This window comes from Rana temporaria, chromosome 4 (genome assembly GCF_905171775.1).
Source record: "Rana temporaria chromosome 4, aRanTem1.1, whole genome shotgun sequence".
Lineage (NCBI taxonomy): Eukaryota > Metazoa > Chordata > Amphibia > Anura > Ranidae > Rana > Rana temporaria.
Window position 1 is genome coordinate 85,426,004 of NC_053492.1, and position 19,074 is coordinate 85,445,077.

At 44.2% G+C, this 19,074-nt stretch overlaps 1 protein-coding gene across 1 annotated transcript in view; it reads left to right on the top strand.

Moving 5' to 3' along the window:
• NOL10 (nucleolar protein 10) overlaps nucleotides 1–19,074 on the top strand; it is a 102,827-nt gene that overhangs the window by 35,288 nt on the left and 48,465 nt on the right. The window contains exons 14-19 of the mRNA XM_040348595.1: nucleotides 6,270–6,396; nucleotides 9,300–9,379; nucleotides 9,479–9,577; nucleotides 11,522–11,608; nucleotides 15,100–15,273; nucleotides 17,010–17,257. Of these exons, the coding sequence (XP_040204529.1) occupies nucleotides 6,270–6,396; nucleotides 9,300–9,379; nucleotides 9,479–9,577; nucleotides 11,522–11,608; nucleotides 15,100–15,273; nucleotides 17,010–17,257 (815 nt within the window). The remainder of the gene's footprint in view (nucleotides 1–6,269; nucleotides 6,397–9,299; nucleotides 9,380–9,478; nucleotides 9,578–11,521; nucleotides 11,609–15,099; nucleotides 15,274–17,009; nucleotides 17,258–19,074) is intronic.

A 19,074-nucleotide genomic window follows, 5' to 3' on the forward strand; every position in this document is an offset into this window, starting at 1 on the left:
ATTGTTTTTATAAAACGCATAATGTGCGGCACATGTCCTTATTTAACAGAGGGGGTGGCATGATAGTACGGTGGTTTTATAGCAGCAGGAGCGGCACTGTCGAGAGCTGACAGGCAGGGAGAGGATGACAGGAGAGCTGCGGATGACAGAGGCACGTAAAGTGACCACGGTGTCAGGGCTCAGCAGCCATGGTAAACAGTGGTCAGTTTACAGGGGGAGGGGCAGCACCAGGCAGGATCAGCCAGGTATTTCAGGTGATACAGGGGGCCAAATTAGACAGCACAAGCACTGTGCTGTTATGCTTAAGAGGGACAGGATCTATTTTTTTTGGTGGGGTAACAAACACTTTAAGTTAGGATTGCTGCGCCTCTTTAACCCCTGATCCACTACAATTGAAAACTGCAGTTAGACAAAGACTATATAGCTCTTGAGTACTTGCAGCACTCCACCATTTCCTATCTTCTACCCAGCTGAACTGTGAGAACAACGCAGAGCAGTTCATGTGAAGATTAACGGATTATCTATTCAGGAGTTAATCCATGACTACGTAAATAATTGGTGATCACACATTTTCAAAATAGTCCATCTGTGACAATGGTTTCCCCATCAGACTTCCTACAGTGTCATTTATTCTCCTTTAAAATCAAGGAAATTTAAAGGGGTTATGAGTAGGAATGAGCCGAACATACCCGCGTTCGGTTCGCACCAGAACTTTCGAACGTATCGATCGAACATTTAGAACCTCATTGAAGTCTATGGGACTCGAACGTTCGAATTCAAAAGTGCTAATTTTAAAGCCCAATATTCAAGTTATTGTTGGAAAACGTATTTGAGAACCCGGGTCTTGCCCCAGGGAACATGTATCAATGGAAAAAAAAAGTTTTAAAAACTATTTTTTTCTGGAGCAGCGATTTTAATGATGCTTAAAGGAACACTAAAGGTTCGTTTTTTATTAGATCAATTGATTGCTGTAAGCTAGAGCATTTAAATATCACTTACCTCGTTTTTCCTTTTGACCTCCAAAATACAGTAATCCAGGTTTGAAAATGCCATTTCCTGTCACTCCTCTTCTTGCTTTCCATCAGCATCTGAGCCGTTTTGCGTGGTGGAAAGCAGAATGTGCTCACCCCCTCCCTATGACTACAGCCCTGTGTGAAGATGCTCTCTTATCCCTCACAGGCGTGGAGGCTAAGCCTAATGGGAACTGTAGTTCCCATTAGGCCGTGATATAGCAAGAATGAATGTGCACCGCAAAACAGGAAGTCAGTGAGAATAATGATTCAGGAGTGACGGAAGTGAATAAAACGGCTCGATTTCAACAGGTATCAAACTAGTTATAATGCAAAACATTACTTTTTACTTTATCAGCTACTATCCGACTTTAATTTAAGAGGAAAATATGTTTGTCTTTACAACCCTTTTAAAGTGAAAAAAAAAAATCAAAAATTCCTTTAAATTTCGTACCTGCTGGGTGTCTATAGTAGTGGCACGTGTTTAGAAATGTCCCTGCACAACATGCGTTTATGGGCAAAAAAAACAGCACACGTGCAGTAAGAGCAAATGCGTTTATGTGCAATTAAATAGCCCACGTGCAGTAACAGCAACTGTGTTTATGTGCAATTAAATAGCCCACGTGCAGTAACAGGAACTGTGTTTCATGTGCAATTAAATAGCCCACGTGCAGTAACAGCAACTGTGTTTTATGTGCAATTAAATAGCCCACGTGCAGTAACAGCTAATGCATTTATGGGCAAAAAAACAGCACACGTGCAGTAAGAGCGACTGCGTTTATGGGCAAAAAACAGCAAACGTGCAGTAAGAGCGACTGCGTTTATGGGCAAAAAAACAGCACACGTGCAGTAAGCGACTGCGTTTATGGGCAAAAAAACAGCACACGTGCAGTAAGAGCGACTGCGTTTATGGGCAAAAAAACAGCACACGTGCAGTAACAGCTAATGCGTTTATGTGCAATTAAATAGCATACGTGCAGTAACAGCAACTGCGTTTATGTGCAGTTAAATAGCACAAGTGCAGTAACGGCAACTGCGTGTATGTGCAATTAAATAGCACACGTGCACTAACAGCAACTGCATTTATGTGCAATTAAATAGCACACGTGCAGTAACAGCTAATGCGTTCATGTGCAATTAAATAGCACATGTCCACTAACACTGAGTACTATGTTTAGGTGTAAACTAAACAGCATACAGGCAATACAACACGTTAGAGCACTGCAGCTAGCACAATCTACTGCCTAACAAGTAGGAATAGCTGATCTAGCTAAGCTATACAGTGTATACATATATGTACAACGCCTAGGATGTATATATATCCTCTACACACTGTAAATTTAACTAAACTGACTAGCCTGCCTGCTCTATCTATCTGGTAGAAAAGACACTGTGTGTCTCTCTCTCTCTCTCTCTCTCTCTCTCTCTCTCACTCTCTCACTCTCTCTCTCTCTCTCTCTCACTCTCTCACTGACTGACTGACTGACTTATTTTCTTTAACAACGCCGCAACACACTACACTACACGCGGCTGCCTTGCAGGCGGCCTTATATAGTGTGGGGCTAAATTCTAGCCAATGCTGTAGATTGCTTCAAGAAAGATCTGGATGTGTTTTTGAGTTTACAAAGTATAAGTGGTTATTAATATGTATAATAATAATAATACTGTATATCATTGATCCAGGAAATACCACCCCCCCCCCCCAATGTAATATCCACAGACATCTTCCCCCCTCTAACATCCACAGACATCTCCCCCCTCTGTAATATCCACAGACGTCTCCCCCCACTCCAGAGAAGCCGGGAAGTATGCTGGATGTAATGGTATATAGATGTTTTTTAGGGTGAACCTCCGCTTTAAGCACACTAAAGCACAGAAGCACACTAAAATTCAGGAGAGAGTTGAACGGAGTGGACTTTCTGACTTTAGTCTGGATGTTAGGATGGATTCCCTTTAAATGTTGCAGGCTGCCTGCCGAGCCTCAAACACTGCCGCTGAGATAAATCCAGTTGGATCTGGTCATGGCAGGAAGCTCATGAAAATTTGGGCAAAATGACGTCTGTTCCCATTCAGCTGGTGGCTGATCTCTGGGTGTGTAGGAAATTCAGGACAGGATGCATGTTTAATCATTGTAGGGGTTCTGATGTGAAATAATCATGGATGTAACATGAAAGGACATGTGGGAATGATGCACATTGCCCTATATTTAAACTGGGTGACGTCAGCAAACTACAATAAGTGGCATCCGGGGAATATAGGAATTATCCTGTTACCTGCAATTGTGCAATTTACTCAGAAACCTTTCATCTCCAAATTGGCTGTCATATTAAAAATGCAGGTTGCTTTAACACATAGAATGTTGACAGGCATAGTGGTGAGAGTCTTTTTTTTTTTTTTTTTAACCCCTTAATAATACACATACAGTAACACACTTACACATACACACTTGCTGCTCTCAGTTTTGTTCATAGGCATACAGTGCTGTAAAAAGTGAACTTGTGCTTTGCCCAGATTTACTATCCATTTTTATGTACTTGCCCTTCGCTCCCTTGTTGCTTAGTACTTTTGGGTATGAGAAGCATGTGACCACACTGTTTGGTTATTGGCTCCCCAGGCAACCAGCACTGTCACTGTCCTCAGCTCTGCAAAAATGTCAAGTTGCAATTTGAAGCTTACACTGGGCTACTTCTCATCCTAGCCAAACGGTTGAGCGAAGCATCAAGGGGCTGAAGGCATTGTAATTATTTTTTATATATATATATATCTCAAAGCAGTCCTGGTCTGGTTTCTTAAAGGGGTTCTAAAGTTATAACTTTTTTTTATCTTAATGCATTCCCTGCATTAGGGTAAAAATATTTTACCACTTGTTGTGCATCCTTTCAAACACTCATCCGAGTCCTCTCTTGATCCAGCGAGGTGCCCGACTGCATCTCTTCTCTATCCTCTTCTTAGTCACACAGGAGAATGGAGCAGCAGCGGGAGCTATTGGTTCCTGATGCTGTCAATTGAATCCTGTAAAGAGAGGCAGGGCCAAGTTCAAGCCCATAGACAGATCAAAGTTCATCCATTTCCTACTAATCCAACCAAATTTTGCTCAGTCTATACTTAAGTGTGCTTTCTCTCTGCTGCCTAGTTCTTTTGTTATCATGAGTCCCTTCTGACACGTCTTCCTGACAAAGGAAAGGAAGCTATTTAGGGGAAAAACTTTTTTTCCTTTACAACCCCTTTAAGTTAAAATCTTCATTTTTTCCCCCCCTAGAAAACATTATATATATATATATATATATATATATATATATATATATATATATATATATATATATATATATATATACCTATTTTTTTTTTTTTTTTAATGTAAAAGATGATGCTACGCAGCAACAATCGTTAGAGAATTGTGATCTATCTTCTAAGCAAACAAATCGTGATTCTCATTTTAGCCAGAATCGTGCAGCTCTTCCGCCCACTCCACAGTCAAGCCTGACATTCACCACCTCTCACTGAGAACTGAGCGATCAGTGGTGTTTTCAGTGTTTGAGCCGTCGGACAGATGTAGCATCGGACTGATGCTGCATCCACCTAGGTAAGTATGATTAAAAAAAAAAAAAAAAGACTTAACTGAAACATATTTTGTTTTATATATTGAGATTTTTTTTTTTTTTTTTTATCTCGCCATCTCACAATCAGTCTATACAATACATTTTAACTGAACAAAAGTGCAGATAGAGGCAGATGGTTAAAGTAATTGTAAAGGAAACATTTTTTAAATCGCAAACATAGTTATAGTTAGTCAGGTTGAAAAAAGACACAAGTTCAACCACAAAAAAAAAATATAAACAAACAAAATAAAAAACACAATACAATCCCATACACCCAACTCCATACCCACAGTTGATCCAGAGGAAGGCAAAAAACCCCAGCAGAGCATGATCCAATTTGCTACAGCATGGGGAAAAAATTCCTTTCTGATCCCCCGAGAGGCAATCGGATTTACCCTGGATCAACTTTACCTATAAATGTCATGCTATATTTACCTGCTCTGTGCAATGGGTTTGCACAAAGCAGCCCTGGTCCTCCTCTCCTGAGATCCCCCACCGGTGCTCCTGACTCCTCCCCTGTTTAGTGCCCCCAAAGCAAGCCACTTGCTATGGGGGCACTCATGCAGGCCCACTCCCGAGCTGGCTCTGTGTGTTCATATAGACACACAGTGCCGCTCGGGCCAGTCCTCTGCTTCCTCCTCACTAGCTGTGATTGGCAGTAGCAGGAGCCAGTAAGGAGAGGGAGCAGCTATGCTGCACTTGTGCACAGCCCTGGATCAAGATCAGGCTCAGGTTAGTAAAAGGGAGGGCTGGGTGGGTGGAGCAGTTCACGGAAGACTTTTTTCCTTCATGTATAGAATGCATGAAGGTAATGAACTATTTACCTTTTATAACCACTTTAAGTGAAATGTGCATAAAATGTTAGCGATTTGGAGGGCTTTCTGGTTCCTTTTGGCTCTCTCCACCATAAACTTTAGCAGATGTCTCATTGTTTTCCTGCCTGCTTCACGGTGTCTTGTCAACATCCACAAGTGATCAGTAGTTGGGTATTTATGTCTCTCTGGATGGGATCAGCACAGATGTGTTAGGTAAGTTCAGGAGGAAATAGGTCAATGTGTTAATGACTGCACAGCTTGTGTCTAGCTCAGAATGGAAACATGTGCATCCTACGCCAGACCAAACATGTTCAAGGGGATTAACAGATATTAGTAAGTCAGACCCAACGTCAGGAAATCCTAGTGATTTCCTCCTGCAGCCTTTCAAGAAGACGCACATTGAGTCTTCTATAAATGCATTGACCTAATGTCTTTACTAATCGCTGGCAGAAGAACTGTGTAAACAGAGCGCGCTGTAATTTGTTTTTTAAAAATGAAATCTTCCAGGACCCCACTGCTAGATCAGGGACTACATCGCTGCAGTCGCCTCCAATTTGTGTAAACACCTCCACACGTAACTGATTCATCGCTTGCCATTTATGTGAACTACTGGCACTCTAATGATCGCAATGTTCCATCCGCAACCCTCCACTATAGGAACAAATGCTTGTATTGTCCTTGTTTTCAGAAGAGATTAGTCTCCCATGTGAGGTCTTTATAATACAGTTTGTGTACTGTACAGGTGTGGCTGGTAGTATCGGTAGAATAATAGAATTCTATTGGTGGATGATTTAGTAGTGACAATGATTTTTTTTTTTTAACTTAATGCATTTTTGTGGTTGCAGGCCCTGGGCCCTGCTCCGAAGTGGTGTTCATTCTTGGATAACCTCACCGAAGAGCTGGAAGAAAACCCAGAGACAACTGTGTATGACGATTACAAGTTTGTCACTAAAAAGGATCTGGATGACCTTGGTGAGTAACATCAAGGAAACTTAAAGCCCAACTCCAGGCAAATAAAACAATGATCCCTTTGCAGTGGGGCTGTGCTTGTTTATGCCTAGGGCAGTGATGGCAAACCTTGGAACCCCAGATGTTTTGGAACTACATTTCACATGATGCTTATTCATTCTGCAGTGTAGTTGGGCATCATGGGAAACGTAGTTCCAAAACATCTGGGGCGCCAAGGTTCACCATCACTGGCCTAGAGGAAAATTAAAAGGAGAGTTACTTGCCCATTCGTCCCTGCAGCAACTGCACCCCACACTCCACTCATGTTTATTTTGAAGTCAAATTTAAATTTAGTTTTACTCATATTCTTTTAACTAAAATGCCAATTTAGTTTTAATCATATTTTAGTCATTTTGAATTGTTTTAGCTGTATTTTAGTCGACTACATACTTATGGGTTTAGTTTATTGTAATGCATTATTTAAAGAGGAAGTAAACCCTGTTGGGTTTTCCTTCCTTTCTTCTTCCCTGCAAAGTAAAGGTATAATGTGCTAGTATGCATCGCATACTAGCACATTATATGACACCTGCAAATGAAGCCTGTGTCGTCCCCGCTGCATTCCGCATCCATCTTTGCCCATCTTCTTTGCAGGGGCCGCAGACTCTGGCTCTGTGACTGGCCAGAGCCTCATGAAGTCACCCCTACACATGCACGTGGGAGCCGCCGGTTATGGCAAATGCTCCTGGAAACGGCACGGGTGGCAAATGGAGTGCTGAGGAGGCTGTTGGTGGCCCTCAGGGGTGCCACCTAGTCTGGAGGTGTGACTTAGGGCCGGGGCTCTGGCGCTGGAAAGATCCTCCATAACCCAGGGAGGAAGCCCTTCCTGGAGGCAATGGGAACACGGGGAGAGGACAGTGGGAGCAGATCCGCACTACTGGGAGATCTCCTAAAAGTCAGCCGGGTGGGCTGGTTAGTGTCAGTCTGGAGGACTGTATGGAGAAGTTGACCTGGAGGGCTAGTGAAAGGGAAAGCTGCAGCCAGGTGGGTTGTCGGTGCCTGAAGAGCTGGTGTTGGGGGTCAGTAGCCACAGGAGTAATGTAAGATGGACACTGAATGTCTGCTACACCACTAGGGGTTTGGGTTCCTGCCTGTAATGGGCCATTGCTATCATCTGACTGAGTGACTGTCAGATCTTCACACAGTGACCCAGCTGGGTTCGGCAAGCGAGTGAGTGCTGGAGGAAGAAGTGACGCTGTATATAGATTATATAGAAAGTTGTCTCTGAAGTTTGTTGTTGACGTCAAGTGGGCATCCCATAGCCTACCATCCCTATCCAAGTTATTGTCCCTCAATAAATAACAAAACAGTTCCGAGTCTGAAGTGCTTGTGAAAACATGGTGTTCCTGGCTGTGCAGGATCCCAGTTTATCTGCAGCCCTTAAGGAGGTGTGCTACATATATTTCTTAAAGCAGATCTCCACTCTAAAGTGAAGTCGCGCTGATCGGCACCCTCCCCCCTCCGGTGTCACATTGGACACCTTTCAGGGGGGAGGGGGGTGCAGATACCTGTCTACAGACGGGTATCTGCACCCACTTCCGGCCACACGATACGGGCAAAAGACATGTTTTTTCCTTTCTTCCCGTCCGTCCCCCGTTGTATGCTGGGAACACTCGGCTCCCAGCACACAGCGGGAGGCAATCGGCGGGCGCAGCGCGACTCGCGCATGCGCCGTAGGGAACCGGGCAGTGAAGCCGGAGCGCTTCACTTCCTGGTTCCCTCAGCGTGGATGGCGGGGGGAGCAGCAGGGTGACGAGCGATCGCTCGTCATCTGCTGCGGATGGCGCTGGACTCCAGGACAGGTAAGTGTCCTTATATTAAAAGTCAGCAGCTGCAGTATTTGTAGCTGCTGGCTTTTAATATATTTTTTTAGTGGCACATCCGCTTTAATCTTTTTGAAAACTTGATGGTAATGAATCAAATGCATTGACCCCAGTCCTCCAAAATATTCAGTGTTTTCACCCCACAACAGGACTTAGGCTTCCTTCACATGGGGGTTAACCTGTATACACTTGATTCCTCTCCAAGAGTTAGCAGATTCTTCTGGATGGAAGACGGGTGCATGAGATTAGCGGCGCAGCTCAGTCTGTACAAAGTAATAACAGGCTGACAGTAGCCATTGCCGTTCAGTAGCCGCACACCAAGCAGTTACCTGCATTTAGTGATTGGTGTCTGAGGATATACATTTTATTTGGGTACAGCGTTGTAGCACAGCTCAATTGTCCATTGAAGTAACGCAAAAAATGGCCTGGTCATGAAGGGGGATAAATCTTCTTCAGGGCAAGTGATTAATTCTTTGTCCATACATTTATAGAGCTTTGCTTTGGGTTGTTCTTATTTTAATAGATTTCAGGTATTTCAGACACCCAGCTAGATGACAGAGCAGACAGACGCTTCCTAGTAGTTCCCAGACTGGGGGTTTTACACGGATCATTCACCTTTTATTGAGGAGTTCTTATGATTCACACTTACCTCCTCCTTCCCCACAGGCTTTCTCTTTCTTTGCTTTCAACAGCACTTCACAAACCCTTTTCAGCTCACATTCCAGTGCCAATTAACACCCAACTTGTATTTGGTACATCATTACCAGCATCAAAGACAAAAGTTAAATTACCTTCGTAAGTCCCAGCAAAACAAAAAATACACTAGAAAGTCTATTACGGAATATGATGTGGGTCTCGCTAGTTTGGTTTATGACCAATGCAAAATGAAATTTATGGTTGTTTGTAGGTTACAGCTGTCCCTTTTTTTTCTCTCTCTATTGTTTATTAGCTCTGCTTTTTTTTTTGGCATACTATGTAAGTGGTTATATATTGTATTCCATCAGACTTGTTACTCTTACTAGACATGTTTTATTGTTCACTGACCAGGTCTCGCACATCTGATTGGGTCTCCCTTGCTCCGAGCATATATGCACGGCTACTTTATTGATATACGCTTGTATCACAAGGTAACGCAGTTTCTTTTATTAAGGTATATTTGTGATCTATGGAGATGGTTGAGTTTGACGTGTAGAATTGTATTGTTATATTCATATTTGTATTTTCAGGTGAAAGCGATGGTAAATCCATTTGCCTATGAAGACTACAGAAGGGATAAAATCAGGCAGAAGATAGAGGAAACCCGGGCACAGCGCGTTCAGATCAAGGTGAGTAAAGCACATACTGGCTACCATACAGTGTGCTGAGCCACTGGCATTTGGTTGTCTCTGGGGTGCTGCAGATGTAGGCCGGTTGTAAGTTACCAGCTAGGACAATAGAAAACATGCTAATACTGTTAAATCCCAGTGACCCAAGGATTTCATTGCTTCCGGTTTCAGTGTGATGTTTACAAGCTGTAAAGTTTGTAAAGCATTTGGTCAAACCAATCCCAAACAGATGCTTTTGAGGGCTTTAAGGACTCCTTGCACCCTGACATGCCACATTTAGCACTTCCACTCTTGCCAAATCCCTGCAATCTTCTGGGACATGTCACAGGTCCCAAAAGATTGCCCGGCCATTCAGGAAGCGCAGCGTGACTCGCGCAGTGCACAGGGGGGGGGGGGCAGAACCGAGGCTTTAGGCGGCCGCAATCGTTGGATCCTGGGACAAGTGAGTGTGTATTAAAAGTCAGCAGCCACACTTTTTGTAGCTGCTGACTTTTATTATACACAGAAACGGCTGGAACTCCTGCTTTAAAAAATCCCACCCTCCCAGGTTTTGTATTTAGCCAGGTGGTCTTCCAGTGACAGTGTAACAACATACAGATATATCTATAGAAAAATAATGGATTGAATTCAGTTTGTCACATGCCACCTACACAGTGCACAGACTATGACTAAGCGAATTTCAATTCATGAAACGCGTTAATCTCTCCCAGGTCTGCATTGATGTCTACGATGTTGTCTGATTATTTTTACCAATACATTTTTCACCTTTGCTTTAAACCTGTGAGTGCAGTCAAACCTTTTCCTGTTCCAGTGGCTCCTATCCAGATTGAGGACTGGACCTGCACAGTGAGGTTGAAGCCTGGGATTGCTCTCCCCTGGAGCAGCTTGGTTTTGCTTTCTATCACAGTGCTCATCTCCATTGTTATATCTGTGATAATGGCCTTCAACAACAGGGGGGCTGTTATTGAAGGCCATTATCAGAGCTATAACAGTGGTGCATACCATCTTCCCTCTGTGCTGTGCACATGAATGTGTCCTTTACTTGTAGTGCAGAGAAGGCACAAATGATCAGTTTAGTTTGTTGAGATGAAGCTCCGAATGTAAAGCAGTGAGAAGGTCCTCACCTCTCCATTTCATTATACCTTCACAACTTATAAGAGGCCTTTCTCTGGATCTGATTGTATGTGGCATAAGGATGCAACACCCCTGTATTGTAAATCTATAGGATATAGCATGAGATTATTTTCATCTAGAAGTTGTGTGCTTCACCTCACTTGCTTTAAGCCAATGCTGAAAAAATCCGCTTAAAGCGGAGTTCCACCTAAAAATGGAACTTCCGTTTAATCCACTGCTTGCCCCCTTACATGCCACATTTGGCATGTAATTTTTTTTGGGGGGGGGGGGGGGACTTCAGGAGGAGTGGGACTTCCTGTCCCACTTCCTCCTTCCGCCGAGGGGCTGGTAAGGCGAATGGCTTAATCGCCTTATTGCAGCCCCTCCCTGTAGGCGAGCGCCTGTCCAATCGGACGGCACCGCACATGTGCAGTGCCGCTCGCGCATGCGCAGTGGGTGCCCGGCCGTGAAGCCGAAAGCTGTCACTGCCAGGTGCCCACACTAGGAATGAAGAGGGGGGCAAAGGAGCGGAGCCCCGGCGGGCACGTCGCTGGAACCGTGGAGAAGGTAAGTGTCTTTTTATTAAAAGCCAGCAGCTACACTTTTTGTAGCTGCTGACTTTTAATAAACTTAAAAACAGGCTGGAACTCCCCTTTAAGGTGGTCTTGACTTTCAAAAATGTGTAAACATGTCAGTGATGCTTCTATTATACCCTGGTGGATGCTTTTATCTGAACAATTTGTGAGCTGAGGTTTGTCAAAAAAAAAAAGCACTTGATAAATCTGCCTGGTGCAGCTTTGGAGTCTGACATATTTACTCTTTCTTTTCTAGAAACTACCAAAGGTGAACAAAGAACTGGCTCTTAAATTAATAGAAGAAGATGAGGAGGAGCGGCCATTGCAGAAGAGGAAACAGAAGGTAAGGGTTACTGTCAATGGGTCAGGCAGTGTTGAAGGCTAACTCCACCTTTTGCAACACGTTCATTGTATTGTATTTAGAATGTAACATGTTACGCTATCTCTCCAACCCCTAGAATGACCCCTTTCTCCCCCTCAGCTGCTGTCAATTTTAGAATTGCCGGAACCCCGCACAGCCGCATCGTTTATTTTTCACAAGATCCATTTGGTACTGCGACACAGACATGTAGTACTCAATGGAATACCAGTGTGACAAGTACATCCGTAGTCCATTGACACCTCCTCCATCTCAGTAACTGAAAGATTTTATCTTTGTGCTGACAGGGAGCTGATGGAAGAGTCTGCAAGAGCCTGTGCATTGCACCCATGATCTACTGATTTTATTTTTTATGTATACTTCATCTTTAACCACTTGCCTACTGTGCACCTACACCCCCTTCCTGCCCAGACGAAATTTTAGCTTCCAGCGCTGCGTCGCTTTAACTGACAATTGCGTGGTCGTGCGACGTGGCTCCCAAACAAAATTGACGTCCTTTTTTCCCCCACAAATAGAGCTTTCTTTTGGTGGTATTTGATCGCCTGTGCAGTTTTTATTTTTTGGGCTATAAACATATCCCATTTAAAAAAAAAAAGAAATGTATCAGTTTATGCTGATACGTATTCTACATATTTTTGGCAAGAAAAAAAAAATCGCAAAATGCCCCCCCCCCCCCCCCTTTTTTTTGTTTTTTTTACTAGGAATGGCAGCGGTCTGCGATTTTTTTTTTTTTTTTTTTTTTCGGGACTGCGACATTATAGTGGACACATCGGACACTTTTGACACATTTGTGGGACCATTCACATTTATACAGTGAACAGTGCTATAAATATGCATTGATTACTGTATAAATGTGACTGGCGGAGAAGGGGCTAAATGTGTAGCCTAGTGAGTGTTCTAACTGTAGGGGGAGGGAGGTGACCGATCTGTGTCTCTATGTACAAGGGACGCAGCATCGGTCTCCTCTCCCTGACAGGACGTGGATCTCTGTGTTTACACACAGAGATCCACGGTCCTGCTCAGTTACTGGGCACACGCATTGTGTTCCCAGTAACGTGACGGGGGTGCGCGCCCCCTAGCGGCTTTAAATGACAGGACGTCATATGACGTCCTGTCAGAACAGGGTATTCCGCCCGCTGTCATTTGACGGCGGGCGGATGTTAAGCGGTTAAAGCTGATTTCCAGTTGTCCTGTCACTTTAAATAGTTTGGACGAAGCTGGTCTAAACAAACTATTTCCTTAAGTGCTACGCTGGCTCTGAGCACTGTATGAACTGTATATAACTTTATCTACATACAGTACACAGCGCTGAATTCCAGCTGTGAGACAGAGACTTCCTGTCACACACCCGGAACAAAGTAAGCGAGTCGGTCTGAGCGGCACTCACACATCCATAGTCAGCTTTGTATTCTGTGAATAAATACAAAGCTTCCTCTGATGGGCCGAGTCAGATTGTAATGTCATAAGTCCACCTCTTTGCCTCAGCCAATCAGAGGAAGCTTTGTATCAATTCACAGAATACAAAGCTGCCTATGAATGTCTGAGAAATGCTCAGACCAACTGTGTTTTGTTGCGGTTGTAAGATGGGAAGTCTGTCTCACAGTGGGGAACCCAGCACTGTGTACTGTATGAAGCTGTGGCACATAGTGTTTGGAGCCAGTGCAGCACTCAGTGAAGGAAATAGTTAGTTTGAACCAGTTTTGTCCAAACTAACAATTTAAAGTGAAAGGAAACGTGGACATCCGCTTTAAGGAACTCATGATGGACGTGTCATGCTATGTTTTCCTGACCCCTAGGGCCCATTCACATGTACGGACCGTATGTCCGCATTTGCATCCGTCCGTTGCGGATGAAAACAGGACATACATGGGTCCCTATGTAATTACGGGTGTCATCGGATGACCATCCGCTGACACCCGTAATTGTCCGCCTCCGCAAAGATCCGCATTTGCGGACGGAAGAAAATCCTATTTTTCTTTCGTCTGCCGGATCGGATGAACACGGACATACGGTCCGTGTTCTTCCGATCCCCCCATAGGGGAGAGCGGAGGAAAGACAGGGCGGTCCCTGCACAGTGTGCGGGGACCGCCCTGTCAGCTGCCAGCTCAGCGGGGATTTTACGGAGGATCCCCACTGAGCTTTTGCGGACACACAGAGGCGGATCATTACTGATCCGCCCGTGTGAAAGGGCCCTTACTGTGAATGAGGATTTGCATTGGGATACTACACTATCAGCTGCAGAGTCACAGCTGGACCAATCTCCATTTTCAGGCAGCTATACTTATTGGGTACTTTTAGTGACTTTTGACCTGCCCCTAACCCTGTGAACTTGAAAGGAGTTCTTTGAATCCCTTACACAACCCCACCCCATCTTCAGTTCAAGATGGAATTGTAAACGAGTGATCCATAAAGTCTTTTGTCATCTTCCTCCAGGTCTCATGTTTTTTTTTTTGGGGGGGGGGGGGGGGTTCCTGGCAGGCACACTTCTCTGTGCCTATAGCTCGGAGCCCCCAACTTCAGAATGAATTATTGTTATGAAGAATAATTTTAACTGTTGCACAGGATTTCTTTTTTCAAATGTCATTTCTCATATTGCCAAAATGATTGATTTTTTTTTTTTTTTATGATCCTTGCTTGTGAAAAGCCAGTAAAGAAAAAAATAGTTGAAAGAAAAACGTAAAAAATACTTTGCGCTGCGCACTCCCTGCAAGTTTTTGCTAGGCGAATGTGACATCATTGAGACTTCTCGTAGGATCCTAGAAAAGCTGAAGTTGTCGGATCTTTTAATGGGATGTGAGGTCCTCAGATTTGGGTTCCTGTGGTGAGGCCTACTAACATTACCGGTGCCTACAAGAAATGGCTGGGGTCTATGTATCTTTATACTTCCCCCCCCCCCCCCCCCCCCCCCCAATTTTTATTGCTATCACTTAGTATTGATTTTTTTTTTTCAGTGCCTGGTGAGCGTGCCGATGATTTTGTGGAAGGTCCACCTAATTCCTTTGCTCATTCATTTTTAAAAATTGGAAAATGAAGGCATGGCATTGAATGACAGTGTGAAAACTGAGACACTCTAACGGCACAGATTTTTCAGCATTTTGACTTGTTTCCTGTCAATGCAATTGTATGTCATGGCAAAACTTGGGATACAAGAGAGGCAGAGCTTAAAATTCAGTCATATGAGACCTATCGTTCTAGTGTAAGGCTAAAGACTTGTGTTGGGTTTCAAATGGCAAATGCAGTTGGCTTTTATTATTTTGAGATACTTCTGAAATTGGTATTCATTGCATGTGAGGTTAACTTGCACTTGACTTGCTTTTATATTCCCATAGACTTGCATAGGGAGAGAAGCCGTTCTGAAAGCCTGAAGTTTTTCTAACACTCATCCCTTTTTTGTGACCAATCCTAAAAAAAATAACAGATTTGATACAGGACTAAACCTTTATCGTTTTCTCTAGAAAATGCCAAACTTACTCAACGATGACAGATTTAAAGCCATGTTTGAGGATCCAGCCTTCCAAGTGGATGAGAAGAGCGAGGAGTTCCGGCTGCTTAACCCTCTTGTGTCTAAAATCAGCCAGAAAAGGAAGAAGAAGCTGAAAGAAATGGTGGAGTTGCAGAACAAGGACCAGGTGCAGTACAGAGACTTTTTTTATTATTATTATTATTATATCTTACTAAGATGCCTGATATCACTTCACATTTTGTATTGTGCTAGCCATCAATAAAAAAGGAAAATATAGGTTCGGGTCGGTACAATTTGGAAGGGTTAGAATGGCCGGCCTATTCGGGTGAGCGTTTCCACTGCAAGTTGGACCGCCAGGGCCCATACGGGGCTTAGAAAAAATGCCTAGCGTGGCTTTGCACTAGTGCAACAAAAGTAACCCTACAAACAACAACAATGGAGGTCATCCAGCAGCTCATCTTTTCTTTACTTGCCCTACACCAGGGGTCTTCAAACTACGGCCCTCCAGGTGTTCAGGAACTACAATTCCCATAATGTCTAGTTATGTCTGTGAATGTCAGAGGTTTACAATGCCTCATGGGAAGTGTAGTTCTGCAACAGCTGGAGGGCTGTAGTTTTAGGGATCCCTGCCCTAAACTGATCCGACATCCGCTCAAATCCCTTGGCTGCCATGCCTCATTATACACCTTTTCATTTCTCACTGATCCATCAAGCTCACTCTGAATAACGCTATGACTAATTATAGTTTGGAAAGTAGATAGTTCCTGAAACGACCAGACCCTGCTGTTGTTTGCAGGCATCCTTCTCCTATTATCTGGACTGAACGGCAATGTGGTATTTGTTTTGCGCTTTCCTTTGACGTGAGCATTGACGTTTTAGTGTGCACCAATACGTTTCAATGTATTGTGTGACGCCAGTAGCTCCGCCCTAACCTTACCATTTTCTATGGCCCCCACATCTGAAGCAGGACCCTGAATAGTGCGGTATGGTTCGGTTGTATGGGGCGCTTTCATAATGGAAACACTCAAAATGGCGTACCGAACCAACCCGAACCGATCCGCTCAGTGGAAAGTACGAGAAATTAGTGGCCTCCAATACTGTGTGCCGATTAAAACTACTACTATGAAGGGACCACCACTGTCACCTCCAAGTGAAATCTCACTGTATTGCCAGACCTCACAGCATTTGAGAGGTCAGTAAGCGTTTACAAGATCAGTAAAACTGCACTTGGAATTATTTTGGAAAAATAAGTAATCTCGTACTGGGCAAACTATAGATGAGAAAGAACACTGCTACTGGTGCATTATCCTTTTATTAAAATATTTGGAAATACATTATAAGCTGAAATATAACTCACATGTGCACTTGTGTCATCACTAGCAGTGTGTGACGTCTGCACGCTCAAAACTCCACAAACGCGTTTTGTCAGAAGGGACCGCCACCATCAGGGGCTAGCATTCTATATGCAAGTGGCTTGAGATACTTTATACTAGCACACAATGTTATTTAACTGTGCACTAGGCCTGTACACTTTTTCCTGGAGCACCTGTTTGTAGACTCCATTGGGAGAACAGGTAACAGGGTGAAAACACAGCAACTGGAATAGGAAGTAGTATTTTAATGAAAGCTGCAGATTTAAACATATTGAAACTCACATTTTGAAGTTACTTTTCTATGTTAACACTTATATGAGATTTTAGAGCTTGGGTTTTTCATATACACTGAACGTAATTTCTGTTTTGTATGGTAGTTCATGTTTTATATCCAAAGAAAAGTGTGGTGCAGGTGTTGCCTCCTTTGAGGAAGAGGTTTTTTATATCTCTATCCTACTTGGAATATAAATAGTCTAAAGCGCGTGAAGCCACTTGCATAGTTGTCATTGGTTTCTAATTTTGTCACCAGGAGGAAGAGGAAGAGCCAGAAGGAAAACCAAGTGATGCAGAGAGCTCTGAATCTTCCGATGATGAAAAGGCTTGGGTCGAAGAGGTCAGGAAACAGCGCAAGCTCCTACGCCAAGAGGAAAAAGTCAGGAGGCAGGAAAGGGAGATAGAAGATCAACAAACAACCCTCAAGCCTCAGTTTTATGAGATAAAAGCAGGGGAGGAATTCCGCAGTTTCCAGGATGCAGCCAAGAAGCAAAAGATGATGAGGTAGGTGTGAGGATATGACCTTGTCTAATCATCTGTCATCTCTGGTCTTCCTCTCCATCCACAAACCTATTCTTGGCACTTGTGGACCTAAAATAACCCAATTGGTGGCAGAGACTTTTTGAGATTACACCTGTTGTGGTTTTTACTCTTTGGGCAGTATAGCTTTCCACTTATTCTACTATATACGAACTGTAACCTATCTAGAGGTTTTCAGTCATCTGCAGTAGAATCTGAACCAACATGAGAAGCATCAGAAGGCTTCCTCCGCTTTAGGTCTTGCTGTGTTGGGTGCTTGTCACTAGAGCCGTCTTCTCTGCAGCCTGCTGCCCTAAAGAGATGACATTTAAAATGTGGATTTTCCTGCAATCATTTGTTTAATTCTCTTGTGGAATTGTGGAACTTCTTTGAAGTAGCACATCGGTTTTCAGAAGAATAAACCAGAGCCACCCTGTCACAGCTGGATTGTATCCATAGGATCAGAATTCCCTATGCTGGTAAAATCTGATATTATGGTGTAGCTTGAAATAAGTGTCAGGAGAGAAGTAGGGGGGCTGCCATTACTGGCCTATATCTGAAACAGACGGGGTGTTTTACACACCTGGAACAAGCAGGCTGTTAAGGAGTGTCAGACCTACTCACCTCTGTTCTTCTGTGTTCTCATTTAAAGTGGAGGTTCACCTGAAAAGTAAATTTCTCTTATCACCTTCCAGGACGGCACCCGAGAGATGATGGCTCCTCCCTGCAGGAAACACAATCACATGACAGTTTAAAAAGCCCCACCCTTCCCCTTGCTCCCCAGTATTGATTGTGTTTCTCCGAACACAGCGACACGTTTATTTGTTTTAAGAAAACCTAGAGACCGGGGAGGGTCGAAGGTACCCCTGTGAGACAGGTTTTAGGGAGGCCGGGGAGGGCTGAACTAACCTGTAGACTTCGGTCCAAACTCACAGGTCGCCCCCTATACACACCAGTGCTCTGAGCTGCGGGGAGGTGAGCCATCACTGAGTGCTGTTGAAACCACCGCCATCGAAAAGGCTGTTCCCGGGTCTTCAAAATTCAAACGCTGCGTTCCAAGCCTCGTTCTGGGAACAGGAACCGCATCACAGGAAGTGGGCGGTTCCCGGCGGCGTAACCCGGAAGTTCCTGTCGGCAACGTGACACAGCGCTGAGCGGTGGGCAGGTCGGCTTGTGGACGACTCGTGTAGGAGTATCGACAGCCAGGACCAAGTCACCCTCCTCATGGAAGAGGACGGAAAGACAGATGCGACCGCTGGCAGATCCAGGTCGGGGGTCGGTAAGTACGAATCCCCCTGGAAAGGGAGGAGGGAAGCAGTGAAGATTTCCCAAACTTTTAGGGAACGACCAGTGCAGGATCTGGCCCTTCTTCTACTCTGCTTTCTCTCCTCCCCAGTACAGCCAGCAGTCTTTGGGGAAAAAAAAAAGACAGAGTAATGTGTGTATACCTCATGTCTTTCAGAATCCCCCAGCGGAGCCCAGGAGGCCTCAGCTCAGTCTCCTGCCGCTACAGGGCATAGTTCCTCTAAGAAATGTGGGAATTGCAGAGAGAAACTCCCCAAATCTTACTCTAAGCCTTTCTGCTACAAATGTATTAATACTTTAGCAGGGAAGGAGGCTGCTGCAATGATGAAGAATTTTCTTACATCTATGCAAACAGAAATGTTAGCAACAGTAAAAGCTTTCCAGGAGGCAGCTGGTCAGACAGCTCAGACTGGGACAGAGGATCTTACCCCCAGGGAAGGCACTTCCTCACAAGAAAACCCCTTTTCTAGGGGCCCAAGTGCCTTCTTCACATCACC